The sequence below is a fragment of the Hipposideros armiger genome, unplaced genomic scaffold (genome assembly GCF_001890085.2).
Source record: "Hipposideros armiger isolate ML-2016 unplaced genomic scaffold, ASM189008v1 scaffold_451, whole genome shotgun sequence".
Classification (NCBI taxonomy): Eukaryota; Metazoa; Chordata; class Mammalia; order Chiroptera; family Hipposideridae; genus Hipposideros; species Hipposideros armiger.
Window position 1 is genome coordinate 1,231,078 of NW_017731801.1, and position 24,607 is coordinate 1,255,684.

Consider the following 24,607-nt stretch of genomic DNA (forward strand, 5'->3'; position numbering starts at 1 on the left):
GTGGGGTTGATTAGAGATCAGCTTAGTGCTTACTGGCACAAAGAAGACCATAATAAAGGTGGATATAACATGGTTATTTTCAATGGGAAAAAAGCCAAGACTTCTTACACTGAAAGTACTTGTGATTTATTTACAGGTGGCTTTTCAGTGTTTTATCAGCCACCAATCTCAAATCATGCCTTCTCTGGCTAGACATGTTTTCGAACCTCAGTGATTATCTCAGCATGGGTAATGCTAGGACTAAGTCACACTAAAGGGCCCCTGAGACTAAGAACAAGGCAGAAGTTGGGTGTTAGAGCTAGGCATGAGATCAGAGCAGGGTTACAGGCAAAACTGCCTTGGCTGCACCATCTGAATTAGCTGAATTAGCTCTTTAGTTCGTTTCAAATCTAGGAGCAGAACTCAGCCTAAAGTAAGGGTTCAATGTCAGGAGGTAGCCTAGGGAACGGAATCTGGGAAGGAAGGGTCATTTTAGAACTCTTTGTCAAGTATAGTACATTGAAAGTGTGGCCCGTGGACCGGAGGCTTCGGCATCACCTGGGAGGGTTTGAATGCAGACTCTCAGGCCCCATCTCTGAATCAGCATCTGCGTTTTAACAAGATCCCCAGGTGATTTGTATGCACATTCAAGTCTGATAAGGACTGGAATAGTACATCTCATAACTCAGCTTTTTTCTAGGAATTACCTATCAGATGGTTTGTGATTTGTTCTCCTCAGGAGGTCCCAAAGTACTGATATTTGTGGTAATGACTAAAAGAAGAAACAGGCATAAATATCACATGGTCAGGTGTCAAGGTTGACATTCTATTAAGTTGAACCATATTCACTTAATATTCTAGTTAAAAAATGTTCAAATGACTTCCTATGCTTCAACCTAACAGTGATAAAATAATCATACCAGCTAATACTAAATGACTTTGTTAGACCCTATGCTAAATGCTTCACATGCACTATCTCGTTTAATGCTCATGAAAACCTTGTGAACTAAGTACTATTGACATCATCCTCATTTTTCAGATGAGAAAGCATACTCAGATGAAGTAATGTGCCAAAATTACATGGCCAGTAAGTGACAGAGCCCCTCTGGCAATGTCTGCTCCAAATCTTAAGTCATCCTGACTTCCTTCCTGACTTGTATCCTTCTCTCCTTGGAGAGACTTGCGTCTTCTTAAGGTGGGAGAGGACATGTTTCCTGTTGGAGCGTCATCAGTAGCTTCATCCTCAGGGTCCTCATCACCATCAACCAATATACGTGTGATTTTTCTAAGCATATTTGGCTCTTTTTAAAGGATTGCCTAAGAGGAATTAAATCCCATATAAAATGTTTTCAAGTTAATTTTATTTTCGTTTCAAATTTAACTATTTGTGACATTGTCCAAGGAGAAAGGGCAATTGCCAAAATCCAATTTGGATTTAGATTCAGCAGAAGAGGTTCAATTCCCCCTCTGACCCTTGATACTGTTGTAACCTTGAGTGAGACTTAAACTTCCTGAATCTGTTTTCTTGGAAGAACTGAGATAATATGTGTAAAGCGCTTAGCCTAAGGTCCAGCATATAGTAAACTCTCAATAAATCCACTGTGTTATCTTAGCCCATCTGGTGTCTTCCCTCTCCCTTTCTCCACTCCTCAACCAATCCCAAAACGCTTTAGAATCTTGAATCTTTCTTAAAACATCATGCACTCTTCATCCTCCCTTGTCACTGTTTTAATTTGTTCTCTCATCATTGCTCACCTGTGATACTGCAGGTGTGTATTAATCAATTTCCAACTCCAGTTAGAGCCCTCCTCTCTCACTCCCCCATCCGTTCCTCATGTGGGTGGTTCCCAAATGTGGAAGCACATGGGATTTCCTAGGAAATGTTTTGGGTTTTTTTTTAAAGATTTTTATTGGGGAATTGGGGGCATGGGAACAGTGCAGGGGAATTGGGGGAAGGGGAACAGACAAGTTGCTGTCGTTTGTTCTTCAGTCTAGTTGTGGAGGACGTCGCTTCACTGGCCCAAGTTGGCACCATCATTGCGCTCTTCCCGGGCGNGTCTGAGTGAAGAACTAAATTTTTAATTTTATTTATTTTTAATGAATTGAAATTTAATTGGCTACATGTGGCTAAGACTGACAGATTCAGCGGGTAAAGAACTAGTGAGCTCCTTTTAGATTCAGTTTATTACTTATGTAGATAGTGAAAGCAAAAGAGGCTAAAGGTGCCAGCTCTCTGAGTCCTTGTCTCACACACCAAAAGGATGACACTGAAACAAAAGGGACCCGATGACTTCAACACAGTTGTGATATACCGTGTTGTTGAAAAGTCAACTCTAGACTGCAGCAAAATGGCATAGAGCCTACAGCTTTGCCCTAAAGGGGTGTGGGAGGGAGCTAGAAAGTCTCTGCCTCTGGAATCAGGGAGGTGGATGGGAAAATTACCCTGTGGCAGCCCCACCCCCACCCCCAAGATGGGGAGAGACAGATAAGAAAACAACCTTGTGAAGCCTCCTTTGAAGATTGCGTATCTTGGAATGTTCCTGGGCATTTCACCCAGATTTTAGGTCATATGGTGGTTCAAGCTTTGCCTGTGGACACATGGCAGAGCCATTCTGCTGCGAAGGGTCTTAAGTGCTAGGCCAAAGGATAAACTCTTTACCCTTAAATGAATCTGGCAGCGATAGCTCAATAATTGTTTGCTATTAGAGAAAAACAGGGAATTGAGGACAGAATATAATTTGAATAGCCATTTCAAATAATCAGTTTCCTTACTTGTTAAATGATTGTGGTATATGATTTTCTTTTCAATTTTCCTGGACCCATTGTTCCCTTTTTAAATTGTGTGCTAAAGATGATGCACAGTGTAACAGGACAAGTTGGATTACCAATTAATATAAATTCCATTGATCAGTCGCTTGATTATAAAGACTGCGTTTTTTTTTTTTGGTGTGTCATCCTTCGTGAAATGATTGAGAAGATGGCAATTCTTCACCACTCATCTTACGAGATTTGTCCCTAGTTCTTACGTCCTCTGCTCCAGTTAAATTTATCCTAAAAAAAAATCACCCTATCAGACCATAGACATATTTGTAAATTGAAAATGCTTGGGTGGCATAATAAATAACAAAATGAGAAAAAAACCCTAAAAAGCAATAATTTTTTTTTTAAGATTCTATTGGAGAATTGGGGGAGGGGAACAGCATTGGGGAATTGGGGGAGGGGAACAGACAAGTTGCTGTCCTTTTGTTCTTCAGTCTAGTTGTGTAGGACGTTGCTTCACTGGCCCATGTTGGTATTATCATTGCATTCTTCCCGGGTGAGGCAGTTGCTCGCCGGCCATTGGACAGCCACTCACGATGGCTCAGGGCAGCTCATGACAGCTCACGAAAGCTCATGCCCGCTGCTGGCCAGCCCACTGCAGCCTACGCCTGTTGCCGGCGACTCACAGCAATCCAGCTCCAGGTCGAGCTGTTGTTGTTCACCATCTTAGCTGTAGAGAGCGCAGCATTACTGGCCCTCATGTGGGATCCGAACCAGGGCCCAAGCTGGCGTCCCAAGCCAATCTCAACCAATGTGCCACTCGTCTGTTCCTTGATTTTTTTATTACACCAATAGTTTGTTTACTCCCTTAACTCATTCCACCAAACATAAGGGGAGTTTGGAGTAAGTCATTCCGGAAGGAGAGGCAAACNCTTCTTTTTTTAAAATACATTTTCTTTTCTTTTTTTAAATTTTTATTGGGGAACAGTGTGTTTTTCCAGGACCCATCAGCTCCAAGTGAAGTAGTGAAATAGGATCCTGATGTAATTTCCCAGGGTTGTGACCTTGCCGTTACCAAAGAATGGAAACGCGGATCAGAGAGGCAAGGTTTTTAAGCAATAGTAGTATTATTGCAAAAGCATAAGAGAAAAAGCACAAGGGAAAGGTCTGCAGATCCGCAGAGAGGGGAGATTAGAACAAAAAACCCCATGGGCTGGGCTAGGCTGGGAACTATAATGACCCTGAGCCAGAGCTGATTGGTTTTCCCCATGCCTGGTTGGGCTCTGTAGTTTGAAATAGTTTATCACAATCTAATTCGCTACTTACACCTGGGCTGACAACCTTAACGGGCTTTGTCCTTCGAACTTGCTTGTTGATTGGCTCTTCCCTTACACCTGGGCTGATAATTTTTGATGGGCTCTTCAGCTTGACTTCCTTTGTTAGTCATTTTAAAGTTATTGGCAGCCATTTTCCTGACTGCCTATAATTTTTCTGTCTCAGTAATTGTTTCAATCTAGTTGTGGAGGGCACATCTCAGTGGCCCATGTGGGGATTGAACCGGCAACCTTGGTGTTATGAGCACTGCGCTCTAACCAACTGAGCTAACTGGCCGTGCCTTTTCTGTGCTTCTCTTAGTCATAGTAAACACAGCTGTCTATTTGTTTTGTTTTGTTTGTTTTTTTAAAGATTTTATTGGGGAATTGGGGGAGGGGAACAGCATTGGGGAATCAGGGAAGGGGAACAGACAAGTTGCTTCACTGGCCCATGTTGGTATTATCATTGAGCTCTTCCCAGGTGAGGCAGTCGCTCGCCGGCTATTGGACGGCCAACTACGGCGGCTCTTGGCAGCTCATGCTGGCTGCCGGCCACTCACTGTAGCTTATGGCAGCCTACGGCAGCCCCACTGCAATCTATGCTGTTGCAGGCGACTCACAGCAGCCCAGCTCCAGGTCAAGCTGTTGTTCACCATCTTAGCTGTAGAGGGTGCAGCGTCACTGGCCCTCATGTGGGGTGGGATGGGATGGAAGGGGGGGCGGGGGGGGGGCTCTGCTGCTCAGAGCTGATGTCCCAAGCCAACTCTTAACCAACGCAGCACCACTCGGCTGGCCCCACAGCCTCTATTTGTACTGTATTTCTCCACCACCCCACCTCCCATCCTTGGATATGGTCCTGGGAATTAGCCACTAAGCCGAGAGCTTTGTTATCCTACCAAGGTTCCTGTCATCCAGTGGGAGAGCTGTGGTGCCAAACACCCTTCTCTTCAGCCCATGACCANTTCAGCATCCTAGCTGTGGAGGGCAGTGTCACTGGCCCTCATATGTGGGATCCGAACCGGGGCCCTCTGGCGTCCCAAGCCAGTTCCCAACCATCGCGCCACTTGGCCGGCCTTCCTAGGAAATGTTTTTATTTTTATTTTTTAAAGATTTTATTGGGGAATTGGGGGAGGGGAACAGTCAAGTTGTTGTCCTTCAATCTTAGCTGTGGAGGGCTCAGCAAGCTCAGCTCCAAGTCCAGTAGTGCTATTCAGCTCAAGGTGCTGAGTTCAGTCTTAGTTGTGGGTGGGCATAGCCACCATCCCATGTGGGAGTCTAACTGGCAGCTTTGTTGTTAAGAGCATGGGCTCTATCCTCTGAGCCACCTTGGTGGCAGCTCAGCTCAAGGGCCAATTTCAGTATTTAGTTGTGGGTGGGCATAGCCCACCATTCAAACCAGCAGCCTTGCTGTTAGCAACATGTGCTTTCACCGGCTGAGCCATCCTGCCACCTGTTGGCAGCTCAGCAACAGCTCAGCTCAGGGTACTGCGTCACTGGCCCATGTGAGAATTGAACCAGCGACCCTGTTGCTCAGAGTTCTCACTCTTGGGCAAGGTCTTAACCAATGAGCCACTCATCCAGCCCAGGAAATGTTTTATAGTATCAGATTCTTGGGCCCACTCAGCCCTATTGAAGTAGAAACTTGAAGAACTGGATCTCAGAAAACTCTAATTAAAAAAAAAAAAAAAAGGTGTTTTTTTTTTTTTTTTCAGTTGATTCTGATGACCGAAAGGTGCTGGGAATACAATTGTGAGCAAAATAAACATACCAGGTCGCTATATCTTTGCTGTTGTCTGTCTAGAATGTTCTTCCTTTCCTCTCTCAGACTTTCCCCGTGATAAGCTACTACTTTTCCTGTTGGACTGGGTACTGAAATTCAGCTGTTGGTAGAATCTAGGTCTTTTCTTGTGACACCCCCAGTGCTTTCAGGATTTGCCTTTGGATTAATGGATGTGCAAAACCTTTGTAGCTGTAGAATGCTAGTTAAATATGAATTACACTAACATAATATTTGAAAGAACCCAGGAAACCTCTTGTGCTAGCTGGAGAGAAAAATTTTGATATTTCGGAAAGCTTACCTGGCTCTTCCCTTGTAAAATTGAATGTTGCTAGTGCATTAGATCCTTTTATAGACCTATGCCTTTGATGAAGATTTTTTATTTCTATTGTTTCACTTGATCCTCCTAACAACCCTGCAAGGTAGGTAATATTATCACCCCCATAAGACAAAAAGGCTCAGAGAAGTTAGTAGGTAGTGTTCTCAGTCACAGAAGCCGGTAAACTCGAGTGCCAGGACTCCCACCTCCCATGGTCTGACTGTCCATCATACTAGCTTATGGCCTGCATGACAGCTCCTTCTCAGGGTGTGGCCTGTAATGGGTTTCCTTTGTTTTGTGCTTCAGGTCCAAAGACCAGGAATCGGAGTGATCTCCGTGAGCAAAGGTGCAGAGATCGGGCTGGCCATGGCCTGCTTCCTGAAGCAAGTGGTAGCCACTGTCTGCATCAATGGACCCAATGCCGTCTTTGAATTTCCCTTCAGGTACAAGGATCTGGTTATGACACCCATCCCGTCATTTCTGGAGCGCACGCAGATTGATGTTTCAGGGGCTGTGCGCCTCCGCCACTTCAGGGGAGACCCTCGGGATAAACGATATCAGCAGAGCGTATATCCTATTGAAAAGGCCCAGGGTCAGATCCTCTTCATTGTAGGAGAGAATGATGAAGTGATCAATAGCAGAGAATATGGTAAACAGGCCCTGGATCAGCTGCAGAGCCACGGGAGAAGCAATGGAAGGATGCTGGTGTACCCCGGGGCAGGCCACCTCATAGAGCCACCCTATGCGCCCCTGTGCTATGCTTCCCGGAACACCCACCACTATTCCACACCCCTGCTCTGGGGAGGAGATCCAGTGGCGCACGCAGCGGCCCAGGAGCACGCCTGGGGAGAGATCCAGAAATTCTTCAGGCAACACCTCGTTCAGACCAGCAGCAAACTCTGAGCAACAGCTTAGGGGGCGTGATGACGTAGGGAGATAAAAACAAGGATAAGGCAGGGATGTAGCGAGGAGAGGGGGCGCTTCTGATTTCTCTATTTTCAGCTATCCTGAATGAACTGGAAGGAAACGACAAATCAAAGGACCAAAGCATAGTTGCATTTCAACTGTTTCTGACCAATTTGTATGTATTTTGGATTTTTGTAAATTGAATCTTAGTTTATATGCATCAGGATACGTTGCTATTTCAGAATTACCATACCCTTGCAAACTGAATAACCTTTTGTACCCCAGTTAGGGATATTAACAAGCCAGGTATTGCCAATCTAGATAAATTCCCTGGAACTTCTAAGCTACCTGTGGAAATACGTTTTCCGTTTAAACTATTTTGAGTTGAGTTTCTGACACTTGATATGAAAAGTTCTAATGTCACCATCAAGTGTAATACTTGCTATAGATTGCCAGTAGATACTTTATTTTTTTTTAAACAGTGATGCTTCTTTTTCTTCCTAAAATATATATATTTTTTGCAGTTTTAATCAGGAGTGGGATTGAATTTAATCAAGTGCCTTTGTAGCATTTATTGAAATTAAATGAGTTAATATATTTAAAGCTCTTAGAATGGTATATCTAGATGAGTTAACTATTATGATTTTCCTAATGCTTTCCTCCTTCAATCTGTTAGTGGTGATTTACATTCACTAATGAACTGATTTTGCTTATTCATTTAATTTTAATAGATGAATTTCTCAACACCGACTAATTCAGATTTTATAATTTATTGTGGAGCCAACCTGGTCATTTATATTTTCTCAGAATTTCACCCATATTTTCTGGAACGAGTTTTTCTCTTGTAATTTTTCATGTTTATTTGCACGCTTTCTCTTTTTCTCTCAGTCTGACTTGCTGAATATTTGCCTATTTTATTGATCTTTTCCAAGAACAGCTTTTGGTTTGTTTGTAGGTCAAATCTATTTGTTCCCTGACTTACCAATTTCTGTTTCTTTAAAATAAATTCATTCCTTCTGCCATTTTTTTTTGTTTGTTTTTTTTTTGTAAGCTGAGCCATCCTGCCACCGTTTGCAGCTCAGTGGCAGCTCAGCTCTGGCCGTGAATCAAACCGGGGACCCTGTTGCTCAGAGCTCAAACTCTTGAGCGAGCTCTTAACCAACTGAGCCACTCGGCCGGCCCCTTCTGCCATTTTTGTGTTTATTTTTTTGGCTTTGTGAAATGCAGCATTCTCATTTTGTTAATTTCTAAATAGTTTCTAGTTTACTTTCTTCTCCCCTCTTAAACCAGAGTAATTTTACCAAAGCACAAAGTATCATCCTATAGGCAACTTGCTGGTTATGAAGAAGAGGGGGGAGGAACAATGTCACTTAGCAATGGAGGGGTCAGACTGTCACTATATAAACCCACTGATCAAAATGGTCAATTTAACATAATGTGCTTCATGATGAGATGTAATGTGGAGTGCCCAGCACTACTTAGAACTACTTCTAATAACAGTTAAACTTGAACCTAATCAAGCCTTTAGATCAAATGTCTTATTAATAGAGTGGCTGGAGAACAAGTTAAATGGCACTTACAAGGAGACAGTCAAACAAATCCAGAGCGTGGGTCATTCTATGATGTGGTCTCTGATCTTCACAAGTTAATTACCAACTGACCTGGTCTTGTTGGTAAGTTAGTTGCATGAAAAATTTGAAATTTTTTACTTTGTGGAATTTTCCCCCCCTATAGGAATGAGCTGGGGGACTTTTCAGAATTAAAAGAGACTTAAGAGACATATCAACCAAATGCTATGTGTGGGCCTGGTTTGAACAAAGTAACTGTACAAACACATTTTTGAGACAGTTAGTGAAGTGTGAGTATGGACTAGATATTAAATGATACTAAAAATTGTCATCTTGTTAGACATTATAATGGTATTGTGGTTATATAAAAAAGTCACTATTTAGAGATGCATACTGACATATCTAGCGGCAAAGGGTCACAATAGCTGGGAATTGTTTTAAAATACTACAAGAATGCGGGAAATGTGAACAATTATTACATCTAGATGATAGGTATAGTGAGTTTCATTTGTTTTGTCTACTTTTGTGTGCTTGCAATTTTTCATAATAAAAAGTTAAAAAAATAAGAGCTATAATCAATATATTTACTTCTCTGCCCCCAAAGATAAGAACTTTAGCATGTACTACATTTTCCCTCCATGACACTCCCCATTAATTTCAGATTACTGATTTTTTTTCACAATCAATAATTATTTATTTAACATGACTATGCTTTAATGATTTATTTGCTCCTGTTACTTACAACCTGTCTTTCTAATTCTTGGCTTTGTCATCCATTTGGCCATTTTTTCCAAAATAAAAACTCAAGCTATTATTTTAAAAGACGGATGGTCACCTGTCTATATTTTGCTCTCCCTCTTTAGTTGTAGTTTTTATACATACAGAATTTGATGTTAACAATTATTTTCCCTCAGCACTTTGTGGTCTTAATTTTGTTTTGGCGCCCACGGTTGCCAGTGGGAAGACTGATTCTTGTTCTTTGTGGAGCTGTTTTCCTCTTTCTTTGAAAGCGTTTTACAATTTTCTCTTTTTTCTTAGTGTTCTGAGATTCCATCATGATATGAGCAGGGGTGGGTTTATTATTACTATTTCGTTTTGCTTGGTACTCTCTGGGCCCGAACTGTATTACATGTTCATGTCCAAAGTAATCACAGGCATGGAGAATGAGGCTGCCGTAACAACTTTGACAATCTATTGTAGATTCACCTGTGGGCATAGAGATGGGCCAAGCATCCACTGAGAACATGTCCATTTGGTGGACAGTGAACAAAAATGAGATCCATTATTAGCAAGCGGTGTTGAGTTGCCAATCAGCACAGTCTGCCACACCTGCTTTTCCTATTTCCCCTAATTATTTTCATAACAAATGAAAAAAAAAGGGGGGGTGCTTTTCTGGTTTCTGACACATTTCACTTGTTTTCTGTAACCTGTGGAAAAAGATTACTCCTGAATTGACCTGTCCAGACATGTTGATTCTCCAAGCTGTCCTCTCCGTCCTGGTATCTTTTAGCTGATGGCAGAAGTCCCTCTAGTTTAAACCAATATGTAGAACACTTCTTATCTTATTATTTCTGTGTATATATGAGTCTCAGTGACTTTTACTCTATCATATCCCCTTTCTAGGGTGGTTAGACAGTCTACGTCAAAGATAACAGCTTATGTGCCTTTGAATACACAAATAATGTATAATGCTGGACTTGGCAATCTTTAAATCTTTCTTTAAGGGTTGCCACTCTACTGTTTCACTGTTATGTTTTAACCATGGCTGGGTATTTCTCTCCCATTCTTTGTATGTGCCCTTCACAGATTTCTACTGCTTCTGGCCGAAAGTTTCATGGGTTTCAAAATCTCTGTGTAGACTCTTGGTTGCCTAACCTACCTCCTTTCCAATAATACCCAATTGGATCCCTGTGCTTTGGCAATTCTAGACTTACTCCAGCCCCCATACGTGAGTGCTCATTGGTGTTGGCCAGTCACGGTGGTCATTTTTCCTTATCCAGCAATTAGTGTAGGCGTGGACCTGTAACAGCATTCTGGCCAATGAGATGTCAGAGACATTTGAAGAGAATGGAGATTGTCTGAAAGAGACATTTTGGAAATTTTGGGGGAAGATTTTCTTGTCTTAAAAAGCAAAGAGATGGTGGCTGCCCCCTTTGGGTGTTGTTTGTCTTAAGGCTGAGGATATATTGGGGCCATACGTGGACCTAGTCTGAGGACAAAACCAACACACAAGGTCTGAGCCAAATGAATTGCATAGCAGAGTAAGGGGCTCTAATTATGTTGTTTTCATAGTTGCTCAACCTTTGGGTTTCTTGTTATTCCCAATAAATGTCCTTACTTGTTTAGCTATTGACAGTGGGATTTTCTGTTATTTGTATTGAAGACTATCATGATCATGAACACTTCGCCTACCATGGCAGCCCATCTTGTTTTGTAGCTGGCCTGAGGCACTGTAGAAGGATAAATTGTACAATCTAATTTTTTAAAAGAAAATTGAGCAAGATGAATTAAAAATTATTAACCATCTTGAATTTATTTATTAGACTTAACATTTTTTAAGTTCACATAATATGCATAACCTGAGGATTATATATTGTAGATAGAGGTGACTGCATTACATTTTCTTTGTGATGATGGGATAGTGGGAAGAAGTGAAATCTCCTATGGCGAGTAGAGTTACTTCCTGATTGGAGATGAGCTGAAAATAAGCCACCTATTTTGCAGAAACACAGACACAAAAGTACTTATTGAGTATTTACTGTACACTAGAAACTTTGCTAAAATATTTCCATGAGTTACCTGATTTAATTCTCACATCAACTTTATGGAATACCTTCTCCAATCAATGCCCTCACTTTAACAGCGGGATGCCCTATGCGGCTGGGTGTTCAAATTGCATTGTAATTCAGCCAGTCACAAGATAAGATTCTGAGTCTGATTTTTAGCAATCAGCCCTGTGGCTCCAGGAGATAAGGATATCCTGCAACACACAGAAGCTTCAGATCACTTATGGGGCGCATAAGCTGGGAATTCAAATGATTGAGTTCATCCTTTTCTTTCTCTACTTTGTCCACTGACATTAGGAGCAAGAAACTAGCTGATTTCATTATATTCGTTAGTTTACCAGCCACTCTCAGTACCAAAATATGTATTAGTCAGAGTTCTCCAAAGAAACAGAACCAAGAGACGAGACAGAGAGAGAGAGAGAGAGAGAGAGAGAGAGAGAGAGAGAGAGAGAGAGAAATAGATTTATTATAAGGAATTAGCTCACATAATTATAGAGGCTGAGAAATCTCAAGATTTGCAATCGGCAAGCTGGAACCCAGGAGAGCTGATGGTGCGATTCTAGTATAAGTCTGAAGGCCTAAGAACCATGAAAGCCAACAGTGTAAGTTCCATTCTGAAAGCTGACAGGCCCAAGATTCAAGAAGAGCCAATGTTTTAATCTGAGTCTGAAGGCAGGAAAAGACCAGTGTTCTAGCTCAAACAGCCACGCAGGAGGAGTTCCTTCTTACTTCTTACAGCCTTTTTGTCCTATTCAGTTTCCGACTGGTTGGACGGGGCCCACCTTTCTCTCAGTGGGATAGAGAGGCTCATTAGGACATTTAGATTGGCTTTGAAAATATGCAGAGAAATGGGTTAATTAAAAAAATTTTTTTTTTATCCTGCTACCGTAAGTAAGAGGTTGTCACAAAGGAACTGGTTATCTCTGAGGAGCTCAGAGCCTGGTCTCAGTCCTGTAGGACTGAGAGGTCCAGACCTGGCATGTGGTGACTTCCATTCTGAGAATTCTGCCTTAGTGACCAGGTAGAATCAGACCACATCCTCCTTGCTTTGATATCCCTCTCCCTACCAGTTGCAGTAAAGTCATTATAAAAGTTATGGAAATATGGTGGAGGCGGTGGTGTTGTTAATGGTAATTCTCTCCTCAGTCACCAGAAAAAGCATTGTAGAGGATATGGCATTTGAACTGCATCTCACAGTCAAGTATTTTATTTTCTTTTGCTGTTCCTAGAACAAAGATGCTATGACAATAAGAAGGAATAAGTCTGATGTAGAGACACACTGCCAAAAATCCTAGAAGAACACATACCAGGGTCATGTGGTTTATCATTTAATATGGAAGTTTTTATGTTTTTAACAGAGTTAAACTCCAGCTTCCTGCCAATGAGGAGAAAGTTATGGCTGTAGCTCTGGTACATGTTCACCAAAATCAGTGGTTTAACTTGCAGTGGTAGATTAATGAAAACATATCCAGTGGGTCTTGGTGTGACTGACTTTACCAAATGTACAAAAATCTATATTTTTTTTCAAAAATCTATTTTTAAGGTGGTGAAAAAACTCAAAGTCCCTCTCATAGTGAGTTTATTCACAACTGGTGATTACTATTGAGTCCATCAGCCCTAGATGTGAACTTCATCAAGACCCTGAACCAGAGAAAGCCTCCCCAGACGACAGGCAGCTGGAGTGAAGGGGCACCTGCCAATCTTCACACTTACCTCTGGGGCTGCTGAAGAACAGGACAGAAAAAATGCTCAAATGAGGAAATACCTGACTACGTGGTTCCTACCAAGGCAAAAGCTCTGTTGGCTACAAAGAGGGATAATGAGAAAGATAGAAATATTTTGTACAGAATTATGTACGATGCATCTATCTGACCCTAGTGAGCCTGGATTTACTCAATTCTGAAAAACTGCAGAACATCACTTGAAATTGAAAAAAAAAATTGCTTTACAGGATGATTCAATGGAGATAAGACTTTATGTAACATGTTGATGTAAGAAACCTCCAAATCTGTGAAGAATTTTTATGAGTATATTTAAGCCAAACTGATGACATATGCCAGGGAGCAAGATCTCAAATGCTCCAGAGAATAATAGCTCACATGTTCATAACTGCTGAGTGCAGTTTCCTCACCCTTATTATTCCTGTATCTAAATATACTGATCTTTCAGCTATCTTTAAGTCCCCATTCAAATTCTCTTTATTTTCAACTGAGTCAAGTCTCCTTTCACCAAATTAGGAGAATTTCTAGAATCCACCTATTTGACACACTTGAACAGTTTGCTCTGTGTCAGGCCCTGTTTTGAATCAAAGAAATGAAAGATGTCACAGATATCCTCAGGGGCTAATAGTCTCATGAGGTTGCTTATGTCAACACACTGTATTAGTCTTTCTTTTGTTTCTTTCCACTTCCCTCTCACAGAGTTAGACTTCTCAGCCTACTCTGGGCTTTCCTTAAAAAGAGGAAGAAAAGCTCATGGCAGAATTTATTCTTTCTGAGGATAAGTGACCACTTGTTCTATGTAGACAGAGGGCTTTGTCCTGGCTAGAAGGCCCATGAGGAGGAGTCCCTGGCCCTAAGACATGAATCTCAAGTGGCAGGCTTGAAAGATCAATGTGAGGCTCGTGAAGTGGCTTGTGGCTAATTAGGGGCAACACTAAGGTTGCCATGGTATAATGGAAGGACTCAGACTGTCTCACGGATCCTAGGGATGTCAGTCCAGAGATGCCCCCTTAGTTCCAGGTGCCCCAGTGTTTTGTCCTGTGGAGCATGACTCAGTCACGTACCAATACCCACCAAGGCCAGGAAATTGGGTTCTATGGCTAGAGATCTTGGAACTTCCAATGGGTGCATCCAGATCAAAACCAGAGGGAAGAATAGAAGGAAAACACTCATGTTATCAACCTGACTTAAGCTCTTGGAAATACCATCTGGTAGTCAGATATTTAAATTGTGACAAGAAATGGGTAATGTAAAATCAATACAGCTTGTTAGCCTTTCCCAGAGTGTCTTATTATGAATAATGACATAGAATTCAGCTATCAGTGCTGTTATCAAAAAATCCTAAAATGTGTTTAGAAAGTGAATCACTCTGAAATTGGACAGCATTGCGCTTAGGTAGCTTATACAAGATTGGAGAGGCCAGCATTTGCAAATTATTTCTTCTCATAAGCAGAACGCATCCTTCTCATGATGAGCTTTTTTCACCTACACCACCCCTGAACCATCTAAGTAGGTACATCACATTGAAAAGCCTTTGAAATGATGTGGACTTGGTTCAAAGGCATCTTGGTATATTGGAAAGAGTGAAATCTGGAGTCAGGTAGACCTAGATTCTAATTTTGGTGCTGACATGTACAGCTTCGATTAGGATTTATCCCAGCAGGCGTGGAACTGAAAAGTATAAATATTTATTGAGTCCCTTCATTGTGACTCTTCGAATACTTTTACCCGGTGAATAAAGCTTAAAACAAAGGACATGAGCCAGAATAAATTTTTGTGATAACTTTTTTCCTTCTCTTTAGAAAAAAAATATGTACAAAAAAAGGTAAGAAGAGTCAACATGGAAGTGTCAAGAAAACATTCGAATAGGTACAGACAAGGGAGATCCTCTTGAAAAGGCGTTACACGTCAGTTATTACCATGCTAGAAAAATGAGATGCAGTGAAAATTCTAGAACAATTAAAAGCCTCAAAGTCAGGCTGTTGCTCTGGGCTCTGGGTTGTAGATGCTCTGAGACCCTTTCTGTAAAATAATACTGTGCAAACTGTAAAATAGTCATTTTCATATAAAGTCCATACAATATGATATACAAAACTGTTGAGTTGACATGGGAGGCTCATGCTGGCTGCTTTTTGGAAAGAAGTATGCAGTGTCACCATAATTCCAGGAAGATCTTAGAGTTTCTTAGATGGGAGAGAGCATTATCTAAAAAAGAATCATAATGTCCCCAATACTCCTCAAATCCAGAATCTTCTGCCAATTGTTTATGTAACTTGGTGACCTCATTAATGTATTACTTTAACTTAGAATGCAATAACATGTTAAGAGATCAGAACACAAAGTTCTTTTTGAAAGTATTATTTCTTTCTGTACAATTGATTTTGAGATTTACCATTAACCAACATCGTCCTCTCTGCAACTCAAAAGTTAACTTTCATTAATATTCAAAAATTCTGGAGGAGGCAGCAACTGTGGTAAGAAAAGGTTAAAGTGAATTGTTTTTTAATTTTATTTCCGTGTCTATAAAACTGAGAAAAGAAGATTTGTGTACAAATATCACAAAACAACATCAATCATTGAATAAATGTGGTTTTTCGATGCACACTTGAACAAGAAGAAAGTTTTGTTGGTTTAAAATTCTCGCATAAATATATTAAAGCTGAACAAAAAAAAAATCAGGGCAAGCTACATCACTTCCTCATACAAAAAATGTACAAAACATCAGCCTCTAACTAGATAAACATAATACTTGTCTTCACAGTTTGACATCGAGTAACTGTGTGTCTTGAAGTATCGAATTGGAGGGTGATAAAAAAAAACAGCTTGTGACACATCAGCCATCTCAGGTAACTTCGGTCATGGAGGCAGAGTGATTCTGCAAACATAAGCAGATAAAATCTTAGAGTTGGGTGGATTGACTTATGCACACGCTCACTTTTTATTGAATATCCTTTGCTTTCTTGTCTCCTCCAGTCTGCTCAGGTTGTTCCCTCTTTCTGATATGCTCTTCCAAAGCCCCTCAAATTGTTACCTCTTCTGTTAAATCTTCCCTGATTTTTCAGTCTAAATCAGATTATTTTTTCATCTAAATTTGTTCTCTATATAATTCTGTCTTATATTTACTCAACTCTATTCTAATACAAACATTTAGGATCTCAAAGTAACTTTAGCTGTATCCTACATCTTTTTTTTTTTTAAAGATTTTTTTATTGGGGTATGGGGGGAAGGGAACAGTGTTGGGGAATTGGGGGAAGGGGAACAGACAAATTGCTGTCGTTTTGTTCTTCAGTCTAGTTGTGGAGGGCGTTGCTTCACTGGCCCAAGTTGGCACCATCATTGCGCTCTTCCCGGGGGAGGCAGATCAGTCACCGGCTTCTGGACTGCTGCTCAGGGCGGCTGCTGGCCGCCCACGCTGGCTGCTGGCCGCCTACGCTGGCTGCTGGCCGCCCACGCTGGCTGCTGGCTACATACGGTAGCCCATGGCAACCCACTGCCACAGGGGCTGCAGCCTACGCCATCGCCGGCAACTCACTGCAGCCCAGCTCCAGGTTGAGCTGTTGTTCAGCATCTTAGCTGTAGAGGGCAGTGTCACTGGCCCTCATATGTGGGATCCGAACTGGGGCCCTCTGGCGTCCCAAGCCAGTTCTTAACCATTGCGCCACTCGGCCGGCCCTATCCAACATCTTCTTAAAGGTGATTTTAATATTGAACAGTTCTAATTTTTGAAAAAATTCCATATGATTTACTCTTTGAGTCATGAGTCACATAAAGTGAGTTTAATATTTTCAAATGTATTTTTTTTTAGGTATCTTTAAATTTTTTTTCTAGAGAATTTTCTAGAGAAAATTTTTTTCTAGAGAAAATTTTCTAGAGAAAATTTTTTTCTAGAGAAATTTTTTTCTAGATTATTTAAAATTTCTTGAGACTTGCTTTATAGTCATGTACATGTCTATTTTCATAATGTTTCATGTGTTTTGAGAAGGCATATATATAATGCACATTAGATCAACCTTATTAATCATCTAACATCTTGACTATATTTTGTTTGTTAATTACTGAGAGAAATGTGTTAAAATCTCATACTATGATTGCAACTTTGTCCATTTTTCCTTGTAATTCTATCAATTTTTGTTTATATGGCTTTTTAATATAACCTCTATCTCTTTTGTTTACATAACTTATATATACAGTTGACCCTTGAACAACATGGGTTTGAACTGTGTGGGTCTGTGTACTTATGGGCAGATTACTTCCAATAAATACTGTAAGTGTATTTTCTCTTCCTTTATAATTTTCTTAATAACATTTTCTTTTTTCTAGCTTATGTTATTGTAAATACAGTATATAATACATATAACATATAAAATATGTGTTAATTGGCTGTATGTTATTGGTAAGGCTTCTGGTCAACAGTGGCTATTAGTTAAGGTTTTCGGGAGTCAAAATTATATGTGGATTTTCAACTGCATGTGGGGGTCAGCTCCCCAACACCCATGTTGTTCAAGGTCCAACTGTATAACCCCACCTTTTGCGGGCCAAGACTTTCTTTCGTTTGAATTTAAAACCCCTAGTCCATGGAATTGACAAATACCTTAAGGAACTGGCTATAGATCTAATTAATGATTACAGTTTTCCTGATTCCTATTTGTTTTTAGGACACTAGAGATTTACATTATATTCCTGAGAGATCAACTATGCATTTTAGAAACTGAGTATTTTATATTTTTCAAGATACTTTTATCTGCCATATTTGTGAGCACTAAGGTTTGATGCATTTCTTGCCATAACTTGAAAAATAATGTCTCCTTTTATGGTTTTACTTTTATGATTTCTTTTTGAAAATTGTTTTTGGCCATTTATATGTTTATAAATTTCATTTATGAGTAAGAGATAAACAAAAGTAATTCAACATCCTCAGCTAACTAAATGGGTGACTTTGGGGAGATTTCTTTAACTCTTTAAGGCTGTTTTTTCTACTTATAATATGAAGTCTATGATATCACTAGTTTCTCACAAAGGGGGCCCTATTCCTCTGGGAATATTTTCTTAAATATGACTTTTTTCACCCCAGAATTGCTGAATCAGAATCTCCTGGAGTAAAGTCTCAGGCATCTGGGTCTTAGCATAGATGGGATTCCTTTTTTGTGTGTGTATTAAAGAAAAAAGATGTCTTGTTTCCCCCTGCCTGGAGAACCAGGGAGACTTTTTAATCGCACCAAGAGTGAGTTAACAGAATTGTTTCATGTCTAATTTCTTTGTTAATCTAAACTGTGCTCGACAAGGACACACATTGCTCAACGCTCCGCAATCCTGATTGCTCAGGTGAACGTGGACGTGGAGATGCATTATGTGGCTGGGTGGAAGCTGGTGTCTTTAGGATCACAGAAACTTGGTGCCATCCTAAAAAGGAGCCTCTGTGAGGTGACAATAACTCTATAGGACCACAGCATAATGCTTTGGAAATCTGACCATTTTTGTTTTGTTTGCATCCTATAATTATTTACTCTTTGGTTTCTCTTTAGTACTTGGGGAAGATTTTAGAAAAATGCACCGTGTTTCAATCAGCCTGACTAAGGGGAATCACAGAAGGCAAATATGCAAATTTCGGTTGATGTTTTAGAGAGGAAAAAGAATACTGTAGTTCTGGGGGTTCCATGTGGCAAAGGGGAAAGAAGTTCTGGGGGTGGGGTGGGGAAGGGATGGGAGGTGACTTGTACCCGCCCCATCCAGTCTTCTTCTTGAGGTATTATGAACAGCGGGGTGCATTTCATGTATGTGAATGTGTGCTCTGAAGAGGGGTTCACCGCTTCTCTCAGATCCCCAAAGGTCCTCTTCTTGAGTAGATGGTCCTATCCCAGAAATGACAAAGGAGCAGCTTCTGATAGAAACCACTGCTGATGGAGTTGCACAGAGAGCTCTTGGCCACAGGGGAAAACACAGGGCATATTTATTTTGGAAGCACTGTAGCTCAGTTCAAATTCACCAGTCTGTGCAGCTCAATTCAAACACACTATCCCCTATGGCATGTTCCTAATATTCAGTGCTGAGAGTTGCAGATTTCAAAATGGAATTTCCCTTGAATGAAACGTCAAGTCATGTAATATAGCAAGCAGGGCCTTCAGAAATAGATGGGCCTGTGTTTTCATTTGGACTGGGTGACCCTGGGCATGTGCCTCAAACTCTTTGTGACTTATTTCATGTATAAAATACAATAATATAAAATAGAAGAATAACGCCAATTGCAGAATTATTGTGAGACTGAATGTGATAGCTGGCAATAAATGCTAATTTACATTTCTTGACCAATGAATAAAGGGTATATTCTCCTAACCACGTGGAGACATCTGACATTAAAAGCAGGTGCTTGGTTACTTGAATCCTCCACGACTGGTATGGAAGACATCGCTTGAGAGGTAACAGTTTCCACCCAGGTTCCTGTAGCTTCATTTTGACTAGCCTGCAGAAACCCTGTTATTGTTTGTCATAAATTTCTAATTTACATGGAAGTTCAGATAGTGACTGTGGTCTGATTTTAGGTTCTTGGTTTTGACTCAAGTTCAGATGTTGGTTCTGGCTTGCATCTGTCTATTCATCAAACATTTATTTCACACCTAGCGAGTGCTAGGAAATATGGAAAGTAAGTAACATGTGGTTCAGATCCTCAAAGGTCTCTAAGTCCTTGTGGGAGGCAGACATGAGGGGGCGCTATTGGCATTAATTGTGAGGGGCAATCACATGAGGGGCCCTGGGATCCTTTGGCCCAAGTTTGGTATTCAGGAAAGGCCTCAAATTATATCTGGATGAGGTGAGCTATATGGATACAAAGACATATGAACAGATTTAAAAGAAGTTCCACTACCGCCTGTAGTGAACAATAAATATATATATATTTAAATAGAAATTTTCATCTGTCTTGTGAATTGCAGTTTTTGAAACCCTGTTTGGCGCTTCATTTTTCAACGTAAGTGGAACCCCTCATAATATGGCCTGGATGTCTCTTGGCCTGGTCAACTATTCATGGTTCTGAGGGAGAAGAGAGAAGGAAATCTGGAGAAGGCTTCAGACAGAGGATAATGCTTGAGCAGCGCTGGGCAGAAGGACGGGGTGGAAAGCGGGGTGTCCTAAGATCAGGATGTTCGGGGTGATGTAAACAGCATTTACAAGGACATAGAGGCTGACATGTTTGTGGAACTCAGTAAATATTTCTTTGCTTTTAAAATTGACCTTTGCCTTCAGCTGGTTCACCTCAAAAATAGAGGGAACTACTCTGACCTCACCAGGTACAGAAACATAGATAAGAAAAACTTGGGAGAGTCTATTTTACATTTCATTACAAGATATCATTATTTAGCTAATTTGCCATTTCACTTGCATCAATGGGCGAATATAAATAAACCAATAATACATTTTTCAATACATTATTCTGAATTAGACCAAGTCAAAAATTTCACCTTAATACAGGTTAAGGTAAAATAAATAAACAAAATACTTAGCACTGGATTTAATGGAGCGTCCTGAATATTTTTCCCAACATGGAAATAGCTTTATTAGTTTTTTTTTTCCCGGTTTATTGACAAAATTAAAGAGACTTCATTGAATGTGAAAAGAAATAGGATAGTTGTCTTAGAGAGATGTCTGATAGTTAATAATCTTTAAATAGTGAAAAATATTATTTTTGTACTATACTGATATGAAGCACATGCTAATTCCAGTGGGAGGTGATTTGCTTTTCTCTTGCACAATCTATAAAAATGGTTTAGTAAGGAAATGCTAAATACAAACAAGCTTTCAAGATAAATAGACTGTTATGGAAAATAAACATTTTAGCAGGGCTTGGCTACCTGAGAAAAGTGGCATGATAATAAAAACTCTGTTTTATTATTAGTCATTCCCTGTCTGCTTAAAGGACCCTCATTCAAGTCTTTGACATGTTAGCTATGTGGCCTTGAGCAAGTAATTTAACATCGCCATCTTCAGTATTCCTATGTTTATCCTGGAAATGGGAATTACACTATCAATTCAATAGGTTTTTGTTCAAATAATACTACATTTGTAAAGCACCTAGCAACTGTCCCAGGGAAAAGTAAGTGCATAATGTCATCTTTCGGGGTTCCTTTCAGCTGGCAAGCCTTCTCCATGGCTTCCCCTGTCTTCTCAAACAATAGGTGTGTGTTTTTCTTCCTTTGTATTCACACAGCACTTTTTGAACCTCTGATTTGGCATGCCATATTATGATTACACATTTATATCTATCTTTCCAATCATCTGTGAGTTCTTTGAAGACAAGGATAGTGTGGCTAATTATTTTCTGTATCCCTGGCATGAACCAAGGTTCTGGTGTCAATAAGTGATCAGCAAGTATTGTTTGCATTGAAATTTTGATGGTTGTCATCAAAATAGATCCAAAAGGACGCTTAGTTAATAATCTTTTTAATGTGCTTCTAGTTTACATCTGTCACTGAATGTAATAGATCCTTTTTCTTTCCAGTATTATTGTCCTAGTTAGTAAATCAAATTGGCCTCCCACATGATTGGTCCAAATTTATAACTGGAGATCAAGATATCCTGACGCAGCTGAGGTTTCAGTTAGACATTACTAAGAACTTCCTGAGGATTCATGATTGCTAAGCCCCAGAATAAATATAGGACTAATTGAAGAAGCTGTGAAGTTCTTCATATCAGATTTTTATAGGTGCTGGGCAGATCCAGTGGTGTCCTGCTTCCAGGAAAAGAATGGATTAGTTAACCTCTCAAGATAACAGGCCTGAATCTGTGGGTTTGGTTTGCTAAAATCACTTTACTATACCTGTGCACTTAAGGTTTCCAGAGGGCTTTCTATCCTTGGGAAAGCCATTAGGGGGACTCCATGGGGATCCTCGGGTTTGGGTTTGGAAGGAGATCCTTGCGTTCCTTTAAAGTTATGGACTACACACATTCCCTGCAGGATGAGGGGGAAAAAAGATTGGGTCAGACTACAGCCATCAATGCCTGGCCATCTCTGAGAGTGGCAGGCCTTTCCCCTAGAATATCATTGACATACTGACTTTTTTCCTTTGAGCCATTGGGTAGGGACCATGGAAAGACCTGGGGTATGGTCCAGGGTGTCTGCTGAGCACATTCTAGGTGCGGAGGAAGCATTTGTTTGATCCCCAGATGGCCAGTCATAATCAATCCATCCCATTGAGCCAGTTTCCTCACCTGTAAAATGAGAATAATATACCTACCTCATAGATCTATAATGATTAAAAGGCATGATGATTGTAAACCACCTTACAATGAACAGCTAACACTTACTGAGGGACACCTGTGTCTGGCACTGTCCTGAGGATTTTACCTGATTTCATTTGGCCTTCTCAACAATCTTACAAAAAAAGGTACTATTGTCATCTTCAACTTAGATGAGGAGCCACGGAGAAACTAGATAACTTGCCCAAGGCCACACGGAGATTTAAACTCCATAGCTCACACAGCTATACTATTTTGCCTCTTAACTAGTGCCAAATATATAGCAAATACTCATTCAATGTTAGCTAGTCTTTAATTCCTGTGTAAGATGATCATCCTTAAATTATGTGAGTAGTATTTACTTAAGGTTAAATAACTCATTAGTGACACTTCTCTTTTATTGCTTCCATTACAAAAACAAACAAACAAATGAAAAAACAAAACCAGGACAAACAAACAAAACAACTGTCCTCTAAATTACTACCCATTTTTTCTTTATTTTCTACTGAGGCCCCTTCATAACTGAGTCTGTTTTTACCATCTGCTCTGCTTCTTTTGCTCATGTACGGTTTGTCTGTATCGTTCCATGATCTCCCTTCCATTGTTCTGTATCTTTTTTCTACATCCAGTGCCTTTGAACCTTTTCTGTAATTCTTCAGGCCCTGCAGAACATTTACATAACTATTCTCTACCTGGTTTTCCTTCACCTCACTCTCCCGCTCTGGTTAAACTTCCTCCACTCAGGCAATGGGAGAAGTGGAAGGTATGGGAGCTCTGGAGTTGAAGAGACTCCGGTTAGATTTGTGGCTTATTGGTTGGGTGGCCATTGTGCAAGTTATTTATCTTTAAGCCTCACTTTCCTCATCTATGAAATGAAGATAAGAATATTTTTAGGGTCATCCTAGGAGCATGTGATTTGGTGTGTATGTAAAGTGTAGGGTCTGTAGTAATTGTTCAACTAATCTCTCCCCTTCCCCCACTTTCATCTTCATAGGAAACACAAAAGAATAGTAAACATACACCACAAGTATGTACATATTCTCAGACCCTCCTCCCTTTTTCTCTCTGTAATCTTTCCAAGTCTCTGCTTTGAAATGCTTTTAGCCTTTTCTACAGCATCCTTCCCCTCCCGTTTCCCAGCTTAGTGTGAGTGTATGTGAGGTGTGTACATGTGCACATGCAGACACAGTGGGAGACAGTGTGGTCTGTCTCCTGCCAGAGCAACTCAAAAGCAGGTCTGGGTCTTACATAAAGATCATTTGTAGAAAACAAATTTTGACATTTATCATCAATTGGGAAGGCAATACAGACCAAATAGTAACTGAGTGATAGGAAACAACACTATGAGTTACTGAGAGAAAACAAGTTTAGTGTTAAAGCACAACTGGTATATGGGGTCTTAGAAAACACAAAGGATTTTACAGATTTCATCCTGTAAAGACTCCATTACATTTCTTGGGACAGTCAACACTGCTCTTTCTCTCTGGGGAATGGCTGGCTCCAGGTCTGAGGGACAGCAAAATTGTTTGGCTTTCCTTTGGAGTCTAAATCTTCATTTATGTACCATTGATCTCCCTTTGAAAACCCTCTCTTTTCTTTAAGTCACTCTTATTCTTTCTTTCTTTGAAAAAGCACTTTTAGGGAAATATTCCCTACTGAGAAGTCAGCATCTCAGGATCATCTCAGCACCACTTTTCCTGCGGCTTCACCTGGAGAATTTGCATTTAAGTTCTTTGTCTTTCGCTATAGAAAGGAAGCCTGGGTCCATTCAAAATAATTTTGAATTAGAATGGAGCTTCCCAGTAAGAGTTCTGAATAAGTGTGAGCATTTTCTGTGTGACTCTTGGCAGGTAATAACATTGGGAAACTCTGAGTTGGCAGTTGGGAGAGGTATGTGTACATTTTGTATCCTGGGGAGGGCAAGGAGGAGGGATAAGACAAGGCAGAGTTAGGTCAGAGGGATGTGAAATTCATCTAGTATGTGAAATGCCTGTCTGGATGAGAGCTTTAGGCCAGGAAGGGAAGAATGGGAGAAGGGACATCAGACTGTGATGGCTTCTGTCTCAGAGAGGAAGCTTGCTGAATATTATTAGGGGATGCATTTCATGTATAACATGTGACTCTCCAGGCCTGGCGACTTACTGTAAATCCTTTGGGGCCTATTTTAAATCTTTGAGGGTGATAAAAAACCTACACCTTTATGGTATGTCCATGAAACACACAGCAAGAAAATGGAATGAATTGTTGCTACGT

The 24,607-nt window shown here is 40.4% G+C and overlaps 2 protein-coding genes across 7 annotated transcripts in view; one reads left to right on the forward strand and one right to left on the reverse strand.

The window, feature by feature from the left end:
- The window catches only part of BAAT (bile acid-CoA:amino acid N-acyltransferase), a 17,172-nt gene extending 9,515 nt beyond the window's left edge, over positions 1 to 7,657 (forward strand). The window contains exon 4 of the mRNA XM_019665746.1: positions 6,455 to 7,657. Within this exon, the coding sequence (XP_019521291.1) occupies positions 6,455 to 7,051 (597 nt within the window). The 3' untranslated portion in view covers positions 7,052 to 7,657. The remainder of the gene's footprint in view (positions 1 to 6,454) is intronic.
- Positions 7,658 to 8,294: 637 nt separating this feature from the next.
- Positions 8,295 to 24,607, reverse strand: part of PLPPR1 (phospholipid phosphatase related 1) — a 238,141-nt gene continuing 221,828 nt past the window's right edge. For 4 of the 6 annotated variants that reach the window (XM_019665754.1, XM_019665755.1, XM_019665752.1 and 1 more), the window contains 2 exons: positions 22,174 to 22,327; positions 21,952 to 22,067 (listed from right to left, as the gene is read on the reverse strand). In XM_019665754.1, the coding sequence (XP_019521299.1) occupies positions 22,048 to 22,067; positions 22,174 to 22,327 (174 nt within the window). In that variant the 3' untranslated portion in view covers positions 21,952 to 22,047. Of the gene's footprint in view, positions 16,005 to 21,935; positions 22,068 to 22,173; positions 22,328 to 24,607 lie in introns of those variants that run through there. The other 2 variants (XM_019665756.1, XM_019665757.1) reach the window with 2 other exon arrangements.